At 46.7% G+C, this 10,023-nt stretch overlaps 1 protein-coding gene across 1 annotated transcript in view; it reads left to right on the top strand.

The window, feature by feature from the left end:
* Positions 1-298: 298 nt before the first annotated feature.
* LOC111871209 (disheveled-associated activator of morphogenesis 1) overlaps positions 299-10,023 on the top strand; it is a 47,956-nt gene continuing 38,231 nt past the window's right edge. The window contains exon 1 of the mRNA XM_023864130.2: positions 299-391. Within this exon, the coding sequence (XP_023719898.1) occupies positions 374-391 (18 nt within the window). The 5' untranslated portion in view covers positions 299-373. The remainder of the gene's footprint in view (positions 392-10,023) is intronic.

The following is a 10,023-nucleotide window of genomic DNA, read 5'->3' as shown; positions in this document are numbered from 1 at the left end:
ACATCACGAATTCCATGTCGCCAGCCAGCGGGTCATGAACCCTAGAAGTCGGGCTCGCGATCTCCCAAACTAAGCCTGCAAGCTCCATTACCTTTCTGTGCAACCTGTTTGCTAGAACGCCCAAATATCTTAGCAGGTGTACCGAGGTGATACATTGGGTATGTTAGAAATAATCACGCTGTATTCTTACGGAACATGTAGGTCAATGGTTAGTTCACCTGGTCGCCGTTTCGCGATAGTGGCGCTTTAGCCGCTTTCACCTGCCGGTCTCTTGAAGGAGTTGGCAGTATGGCTGCGACATGTGGTAGTTGTGTTTCGCATGTGAGCTGTGAGAAAACTGCGTTCTGTTTGCGGTTTGCCTGAGTCTGTCATCATGGGCAAGATCTATCTGGTACGTGTTTTACTTTATGGCTGTGCACTGTGTCAGTGAGCTTCGCCGAACACCGCTGTTTCTCAGTCGAGAAGTTCGGGGATCGGCCCTGAGCTCAGCAATCGCGGCTGAAGATGTTCGTAGTTTCGTTCCGTTAGTTCTGATCGATACTGGAATGGAGTCTTCAAACACGCAACAAACGCTTCCATATTTTACGCAATTGTTATGTTGTTAGGAAGTCGTTTTGATGTGACATGTGACACCCAGAAGAGGCGGCACTAGGTCCCTCTGAAACGTCGGTAACGACCTACCAGACTTCACGACGTCACATCTGCCGTGAGAACCTTGACATTCTGTTTCGTTTTATGTGACTTCTGTAGCAGAAACAGCTTCGTCAGTTCAGTGCAATCGCGCCCAGTAGCAGAGCTACCTGTTGACATGGAAAAAGGATTTCTCCAGTCTGGAGTGCACAGTTGTGCCATCTTGCTTTTCGTATTCACGTTCTTGCAAAATATTTATAGAGTAATTAAAACGAGCAGGATCGGGAGGAATGTAGCATGCATTGAGGTGAAAAGTGTTCAGAACACCGCGACAGTAAGAGACCGTGTTGGGTATACCCGGCTCACACTCATGTAGAGGTGGAATGATAATATTAATATGGATATTGTACAGCATTGGACTGGGTTCATCTGACGTAGGATAGAGTGAAGTGGCGGAATTCTGCGCATGCGCCAAGGAACCTTCGGGTTCCATGAACTGAGTACCTTTCAGGGCCCTGTATTCGAGATATGGTCGGTTCGAACCTCTGCCGGGACACCGACTGTTCTGACAGAGGTATCTCTTGATTTTCGTCTTTCCTCCAGGAGAGTACCACGGCCTCTTCCTTTCATATCCTTTCCAGTTCACTGTTGGCTGTGGTGAAGTCACTCGGCCCTTCACAGTATGAGGTAGTGGCACTGTCGTAATGTCCACTTCCTATGCCTCATTAGGCACCACACCATGAGGTACTGTGTAGCTCCATGCATTCCTAACATCAGCACTTCATGGTAAGTTTCATGCTGCAACCCCCTTTTCCCCGGAAAAGTACATAATACGTAATTTATTTATTTACAATTCGATTCCAATGAGCTGGGTACTAGTACATGAAATGGTGAGGAGCAGGATTTGGCTGATCGGATTTCTTCCCGCCCATATTACGTTACCGCGCTCCTTTTTAATCACAGAAGTTCAGTGTGTGTGGTTCATAGTGCCCGGAGATGTTGAACCGTGGATTCGAAGCGCGTGTTTGTGTTGCTGGGTCGACCAAGTAATAATCATAGTTCCGGAATCTGGACTCCCCACACCCACAATATGGATGGCGAAGACGGAATTAATTGCAGTTGATTCCATGTGTTTCGCTCGTCACAAGTTAGGTAATGTCCGGTGTCTACGCGAAGTTATGATCCCTGAACCGCCTGACACGTTACTTCATGCAGCCGAGCGGGTTGGCGAAACGGTAACGAACTAGACTCGTATAAGGGAGGTACTTATTTCCATTTTCGCCCAGGACACAGGCATCGTGATTAAGGTTTATCTGTGTTTTCTTCTCTTTTTGAGAATGCCTGAGTAGTACCTAGATTAGGCCACGACCGCTTTCTCCGAATTCGTAATTTATCTCTTATCCTGCCTCCAGATCTGTATACTCCAGCTAATGACGTCATAACATTACTAAAGAAAACACGTGTCTTTTACATCTGCTGTGTGAGAGAAAGTATTGTCACGTGTAGGGTGGTACGCGTGACGAAATTAACGGGTTCTAGTTCGGATATTAGGATTTATTGGCACTTCGGTTACAGTCTCTCTTAATTGCAATTAATACAGCGCTATCGCTGATTTACACAATTTTCAGTTCACCGTTGCACACGCACTAGGATCTCCGTCTTCACTAGTCGTCTCCTGGCAACGGATCTCAACACAGAAACTAGCACTTCAGATCACCATGAAGTCTTCTTGCAATTTCTTGTTCACTCACCCTGGAACCTCGGAACTAAACAAAAAACTCTCCTGGACTCTTAATTACACTGCAATGAACTGCTACAACATGTCATCGTTATATAGGCTCCTCACGAACAACACAGAAAACATATCACGTGATTCTTAGCCAGCGAGTTTGTTGGCGCGCTGACTGTTCCCTAGCAACGAGCCACATAACATTCCTCACTGAGACACTTCATCCATTGTTGCACGTTGGAATGTGTTTACCGAGCCGTCGCCTAGAAACGCTTTGAGCAAATCCGTTACAGTATAAATTATAGCAGAAGAGTAGGTGACAATGAAAAGTCATTAATGGAGAAATGGGAGACTCTTCGGAGGGGGGGAGCAAGGTTGCGAGGCTTTCCCCATTCTTCCGATAAGGGAATTATGAAAGTGAAGACATAGAGGGTTAGAAGTAGTGGCTTGAGACAGATTGCTGGGAATTTTGATTTCCTGTTGGTAGGAAATTATTTTTTTTTCTAATTATACATTTCATTAATTCACAGAATGGAAATTTCACAGTTTCTGTCTCAACCCACTACTTCTAACCACTGCAGCCCCTCCCACAGCCGTCCCAGACGGTACCGACGGGCGGTCAGCACCCTTGGGAAGCGCCTATTTTGGTTCTTCGTACGTGGGACCAGTTGTGCTGACACAATTCGTGTTTTTTGTCATCGCTGCATTACTCCATCGCAGTATAGCTGACGGGCTCCAAGTCCCACATTATTCCTCTCAACGCTGCATAACCCATGGAGTTGGCTGAATGTGGTTAAACAATCGAAGGACGAAAGAAAGTAACAAGTCGTGTATGCCGCTTTTCACCATCAGGAGCGCTGGTGTTGCCCGCGAAGTCGTGCATTGCAATTTGTTCAAGACAGGAGCTTCACGGGAACTGAACCTGCGCTTGCAGAACTGTGCAGCGTTGCCGCTGCAGTAGTTCATGAAATCGGAAAGAAAGTGAAGGATGCTAAAGGCAGAGTTTGCATCTGTCGGAAAGGAGGCCAAGGTCCTTAGAGGATCACAGAGCTGAGTGGAGAGCGGCCATTGTTTTCCCCAAAGAGCATTAGCCGGATGGTTACTTCAATGGAGGCGCAGTGTGTTCCCTCTTATTCTGTAAACATTATTTATAGGCTACCACACAGATTAACACCTTTCTTGAATCTGGTAGTTGCTCATCTGGTAAAGAGATTGCCTTTTTGTGGAACCCAAAAGTTCTTGCTCATGACTGTGAGCCAGTTTTGAGTCCAGTTTCTTGTAATGTCCCATTTATGCCAGCTTCCTAACTTCTATCACTTAAGGTTTCTACAAGCACAGTTCTGTATGCGTTTCTCATTTCTCTTCTACGGGATGCACGTCCCTCCGATCGTATTCCAAACAAACTCCGTGGCTTTAGTCCGCAAGGGAACTATTCCGACCGAGCGACCGCCGCTTGTCGGCGAAGTTAGTGCCAACTTTAGTGGATAGAGGGTGTCGCGTGGTCAGCGCAATGGATCCCCACGGCCGTTAATTTCGGTTTTCTTGACCGGAGATCATATTCCACTGTCTTTAATTAAAATTTGATGACTGGACAAGAAATGAAATTGGTTTTCTATGTGTTTATCTTCTTGTACTGTCCCAGGTGGTCCGGTTTGCTTTCCGATTACCTAAATGAAGTGACGGCTGTCTCACGCTGAGCAAGTCTCTGCTTCACAGAACCAATCAGCCAACCTTGGAACACAGAAAGCTGACGCGACGCTTTACTGGGTCTTGTCTGGCCTTTATAGTTCGGTTTCCTCAGATTGAGAAATGGTTTCCATGAAACCGACAGCTGCATCACTTTGCAGTTTTGCGTTCCAACCTCGAGTCGGGGCTCTTTTGTTCCAGACAAATCTTTGTTGGTTTGTGTTCGCAGGATGAGAAGTTGCGAGAAAATATTTTGGAAGAGGGAACTTCACTTACGTGAAGCTGAACAACATTAAATGAGGGGTTAAGGACGTTTCGTGGCTGTGGTAAAAACGTCCTGTTATCACCAGCTCCTGCACTTCTCGGCGTATTGGGTGGGTGGCGGAACAGAAATGATATATTAGGGTCCTCATCTCGGTGCTCACGCATGCGTACAAAATTAAGATCGGAAAGCGAAAGCAGAAGTTCAGATTAAGCCAGATAGACGGCAAGGAGATGTGCTGCCTGCTTGGCTTCCTCTTCGGCCCTAAACGTGGAGGAAGTACTTTCCTCCGAAACGTCGGTGAACTGCTGGACCACACGGTGTCACATCACAGAAGGTATCACTCGCCTTGTACCAGCAGTTGTCACAGAAGAACTGGTCTTCTCCGTCCCGGCTTGTGGCGACTTCCATTTAGCTTTGTGATGGTTTCGCCGCGATGGTGACCATTCCCTCTACCCCCAATTGCTACGTTTGCTATCCACAGTGTTCCTTTGTCACTACCTGCAGTGCTTTGGAGTCGGTTATACGACAGGACAGGACTGCCTCTGTGGTCTAGTGGTCACAGTTCTGGCTACAGGCCCAGAGATCTCGAGTTTGATTCCCGGCGCTACAAGATTTTCTGAGAAGAAATGGGTCTGGAACGGGGTCCACTAAGCCTCGTAAGGATAATTGAGGAGCTGTTTCAAGGAAATAGCGGCTGCGGTCTAGAAAACCGAGATTAACGTCCGTGGGGATCTGTTGCGCTGACCACGCGACACTCTCTATCCGCTAAAGTTGGCACTAACTTCGCCGACAAGTGGCGGTCGCTCGGTCGGTATAGTTCGCTTTCATACTAAAGCCACGGAGTTTGTTTTGGCAGTGTTGCAGCAAACAGTGGAGTTAAGCCTTCTGATTTTGGTAATACCCGGTTGGTTGTTTTAGAGTTGGATATGGCCTTCACGTAAAGTGGGTTCAAGGTGTGAGAGCATCTCGAAATTACTTGTCCTTGGTTCATTTAGTGACGCTGTCGGTGTTCCACACTGTGTAGTGTCGAATAGTAGTATGTTTGGCAAAAGGTAAAGTTGTCCATATGCTCAACAAATTAAGCATTACACCATGAAGGCGTATGAGGGAGTGGATGTATAGATCCACATTTGCTTGACCTCGGCACTTGTTGGAGGTGAGTGGTCACCTTCACGCCCCGGGCGCTTTACCCCCAGAGAAAGAACCCCCGGTACCCATTGGATAGGAGGTTGGGTGGACCCCAGAGCCGGTCTGGACGACATGAAGAAGTGAAAATTGTTGACCCTACCGGGACTCGAACTCCGACCCCTCGGTCGTCCAGCCCGTGGCCAGTCGCTGTACCGACTGAGCTATCCCGGCTCTTGTCGAATCTTTAATTGGAAAGGATTTGGAAGAAGCGGCGATACCTTGATGGAAGTTTTGCCTGAAGGAATTGAGAAAACCATATGACGTGCGGTAGAACTTGAAAGTCATTCAGCAGCGTTTGTGCCTGTTTATAGTTGAGGAGACAAAACCGGCTGCAGTAATTATCAGTGTTGCCAACGGCAGACGACAGAAGGTTATTCAACATTTTTCTCTCAAGGTTAACTCTACATGCAGGGGTCATCAATGATGGCTTAAGACATAGCAGTTCAGCTGGTGTCCATATTTTTGGCACTCATGAGACGCTGGGGAAGACTGGACAGGACGTCAGCAGTTTATAGACTTCAAGAGAATCAAGAAGAAAGTGTTGTACAGTTTGATTGCCGAATTCGGTACAGCCTGCCCATTGAAACCAGTTTCGCTGTTCCAAATATGTTTAAATTAAACCTTAGTAAGCTTATTGCAGTATACAAGGCTACGTTTAATAGCAAACTGCGTTGAAGTACCGTGAGATATAGCAAAAAAAAAAAAAAAAGAAGAAAAGAAAAGAACTCCGTGGTTTTGGTCCTCATGCGAAGTATACCGACCGAGCGACCGCCGCTTGTCGGCGAAGTTAGTGCCAACTTTAGCGGATAGAGGGTGTCGCGTGGCCCCATTCCCCTAAGATCCATCTTAGCCGTACCAAAATCCAGCATGTGCGGTGTAGTCATCGAGTTGGCCTTTATAATATCTAATCGCGGTCACAAGTGGCACCAACTGAAGTTGCCCTCCTTGAAGACGCAAGTTACCGGACCGTCCTGCTCTAACGTCTGTCACTACGTACTGCCCATAGCTCCGCGTCAGTGTCCGTATAAGGCGAGTTAAAACGTGATCAGTGTTACGATTGATAAAGCAATGTTAATGCAGGCGGGGTTACAGTCGGCTGACCTTACTGGTTCATTAACATTCCTTTGTGCCTTGCACTCACATTCTAGAACGTGTTTATTGCTGTTCATTTGTTGCTGCTGCAAAGAATCCTCCGCCCTGCAGTATTTCGTAACTGTATTTTTTTTTGTTAAGGTAAAGTCCCGACCTCCTCTGTGGTCTACTGCTCAGAGTTCCTGGTTACAGATCCAGAGGTCCCGAGTTCGATTCCCGGCGCTAACAGATTTTCTGAGAAGTAGTGGGTCTGGAACGGGGTCCACTCACCCTCGTGAAGATAATTGAGGAGCTATTTCAAGGGAATAGCGGCTCCGGTCTAGAAAACCGAAATTAACGGCCGTGGGGATTCGTTGCACTGACCACGGACACCCTCTGTCCGCTAAAATTGGCACTAACTTTGCCGACTCTTGCGTACTCATACATCTTATTTCAGCAGCTGCTCTTCTGGTTTTGTTTTCTGCAGTCACTCCCACATAAATTTGTTGTTGCAGCGAAGGTTTTTAGAATCTACTTGCGTTTGGCTAGTTATACTGGAGATGAACGCGGAAATACAAGTGTAAAGCCCACCATTGTCCGATTGTAACCATAATTGGAATTTGATAATATATTTTAGTGAAATTTCTCGATGAAAGATTTCATGAAAATTCGTTCAGCGGTCTCGAGTGCCATTTTTGTAGACGGACACGCAGACATTGCGAAAATAATATGTGTAATGTTTCGGTAAAGTTCTCCCCGCGCTTATTATTAAGCACCACGCCATAAAGACGCTTCGGGGAGTATAGGTATAGCTCCGTCATTCTGGACCCCGGCACTAGATGGAGGTTAGTGGTCAGCTTCACGTCCCGGCTGCTTTCCCCCTTACCCTTCGGATAGGAGACTGGGTGAACCCCAGAGCTGGTCTGGCCGGTGGAGTAGAGAAAAATCTCTTGCTTCCGGGAATTGAATGTCGGACGTCCAGCACATAGCCCGTCGCTGTACTGACTGACAACTTGTAGTTGTGATCACGCCAAAAGGTACATGCATCTGGGCAGGTCAGTCACTGACGTGGAAGACCAGTGCTCGGAAGGCGAAAATGAGACTGCGGAGTAAAACACTGTTCTCGCCACCTCTCAGCCATTATCTTGGGCTATACAGTAAACACCGGTTGCCTGCTGTCACGGCGCTCTCTGGTCCGGAGCCTTGCAGTTGTAGTTATAGCAGTACGGAATATGAGAAGATTTTGGACACTGCAATGTACAGATTTTACAAATACACTCGATGTTTCAAGGGTTCGCTGTTACAGTGGATACCCTTTCCACTGACCAGAAAACAGACAAAACTAGCCCCCAAAATGTGTGAACAGGCGACCCCCCAACTTACGACCTACAAGTAAACTGGTTCGTGAAGAGCCGTCATAATTTGAAACTGTATTTCCCACAATCGTCATGTTACAAATTGTAGTTCCGTTCCTGGAAACCCATTTCATGCCACGCCATTATTAAAACTAAGAAAACGAAGTAAATTTAAGCAAAACACTAATTGAGTGGCTTTAAAGGCACCGGCATCAAATGAAATAAAATAGCGCTTTAAAAACTCATGTCACAAAAAGTTCAACTTGTTCCTGTTACGTAATTTGTACTTTATGGGGAGGGAGGGTTATTGGACAAAAGCAGAAGGGGTTAGGACTGTACTTATATCATCTAAAACTAAAAACTCCGTGGCCTGTAGTCCGCAAGGGAACTATACCGACCGAGCGACCGCCGCTCGTCGAAGTTAGTGCTAACTTTAGCGGATAGAGGGTGTCGCGTGGTCAGTGCAATGAATCCCTATGGCCGTTAATTTCGGGTTTCTATACCGGAGCCGCTATTTCCTTCAAATAGCTCCTCAGTAATCCTCGCGAGGCTGAGTAGACCCCGCTCCAGACCCACTACTACTCAGAAAATCTGGTTGCGCCGGGAATCGAACCCGGGACCTCTGGATCTGTAGCCAGGAACCTTGCCCACTAGACCACAGACGCGGTCGCGTATGTCATCTCGATCGTAAAAATCTGAACTTCTTGCAGAGTCTTCATGAAATAGTTGCCCAAAGAGGCTTGAACTGAAGACGCGTGCAGTAAGTGCGCGGATGTAATTTGGAGGATTTTCGGGGTAAATCTGGCTTGGCAGAAATGTCCGCCTGTATGTGTGCAGACAGAAGCCGACGTCCGAAACTGTCAGTGCATCGAGACTTTCACTGTGGAAGAGGAACTGACTGTGGTGCCCATCTAACTCTGCGGTTTAACGGCGACTGATGTCCAGGAAGTAACGTCTTCCTGCGAGTCTGGTTTCAGCTTATGTAACAGCCGTGTGGAAAGTGACTTTGAGTGGCCACGTTCACGAAAATCATAACTCGGCTTGGCAAGTCTATACCTTTTCAAATAATACAAAGTTGGAAAACAGTTGTAAATCGCCAGGTAGTGATCAAATTCTGGCAGAACTGATTCAAGCAGGAGGTGAAATATTGCGGTCTGAGATCCAAGAACTCGTTAATTCTATTTGGAACAAGGAAATAAAAACTGACGTGTCATGGATGGTTTGTGGCCAGACGTTCCAGGCGGAAGATTGCTAGCATTTAACCTACTGGTGAAAAGTGCCGCCTACGGCTCGCGAACCACACTTTGCTGACACTAGTGCCCGAAACAGGAATTGTTATGGGATCTATCATGTATGAACACTGTGAGATGTGTCTGGGGACGTGAACAAATTGGACCTGATTATATATAAAATGAAAGATTAATTTGGCCCAATATTTATGAGAGTTACAAAATTGTAATTTCGTCTTTAGTTTTGTATGGATGTGAAATTTTGTTTCTGACGTTAATGGAAGAACGTACACTGCGAGGGTGTTTGAGAACACCCGTGCTGAGGGGAATATTTGGACCGAAGAGGGATGAAATAATGGGAGGCTGGAGAAACCTGCTTGATAGTGAATTGCATAACTTTGACTTTTCCCAGACGTAATTAAAATGATAAAGTAAACACAGATGAGACGGGCATGGCATGTAGCATGCGTGTGAGAAGAGGAATGCGTACAGGGTTTTGGTGTGAAAGCTGGGCGGAAATAGCTCACTAGGCAGATATAGACGTAGATGGAAAGATATTAAATAGGGTCTTAGAGTAATAGGATGCGGTGGTATGGACTGGATTGATCTGGCTTAGGACAGGGACCAGTGGCAGGTCCTTGTGCGCGCGATAATGAACTTTCGGGCTTCATAAAATTGTGGGAATAGCTTGAATAGTTGGACAGCTGTCAAGTTTGTCGAGGACTCAGACCCGTGGAATGTTTTAACCTCTTTACGTGGGCCTGGTCACAGTGTTTTGTGAAGTTGGTCTTGCAAATGAGTGAAAGCCTAGGGTGGGGGGGGGTGGAGGGGGGGGGACAGAAGAAAACGCTGCCGAGTATCTGAACTCAG

This window comes from Cryptotermes secundus, unplaced genomic scaffold (genome assembly GCF_002891405.2).
Source record: "Cryptotermes secundus unplaced genomic scaffold, Csec_1.0 scaffold573, whole genome shotgun sequence".
NCBI classification, from domain to species: Eukaryota; Metazoa; Arthropoda; class Insecta; order Blattodea; family Kalotermitidae; genus Cryptotermes; species Cryptotermes secundus.
The sequence above is the reverse complement of the archived record's forward strand: the minus strand, read 5'-3'. Positions and strand labels throughout refer to the sequence as shown.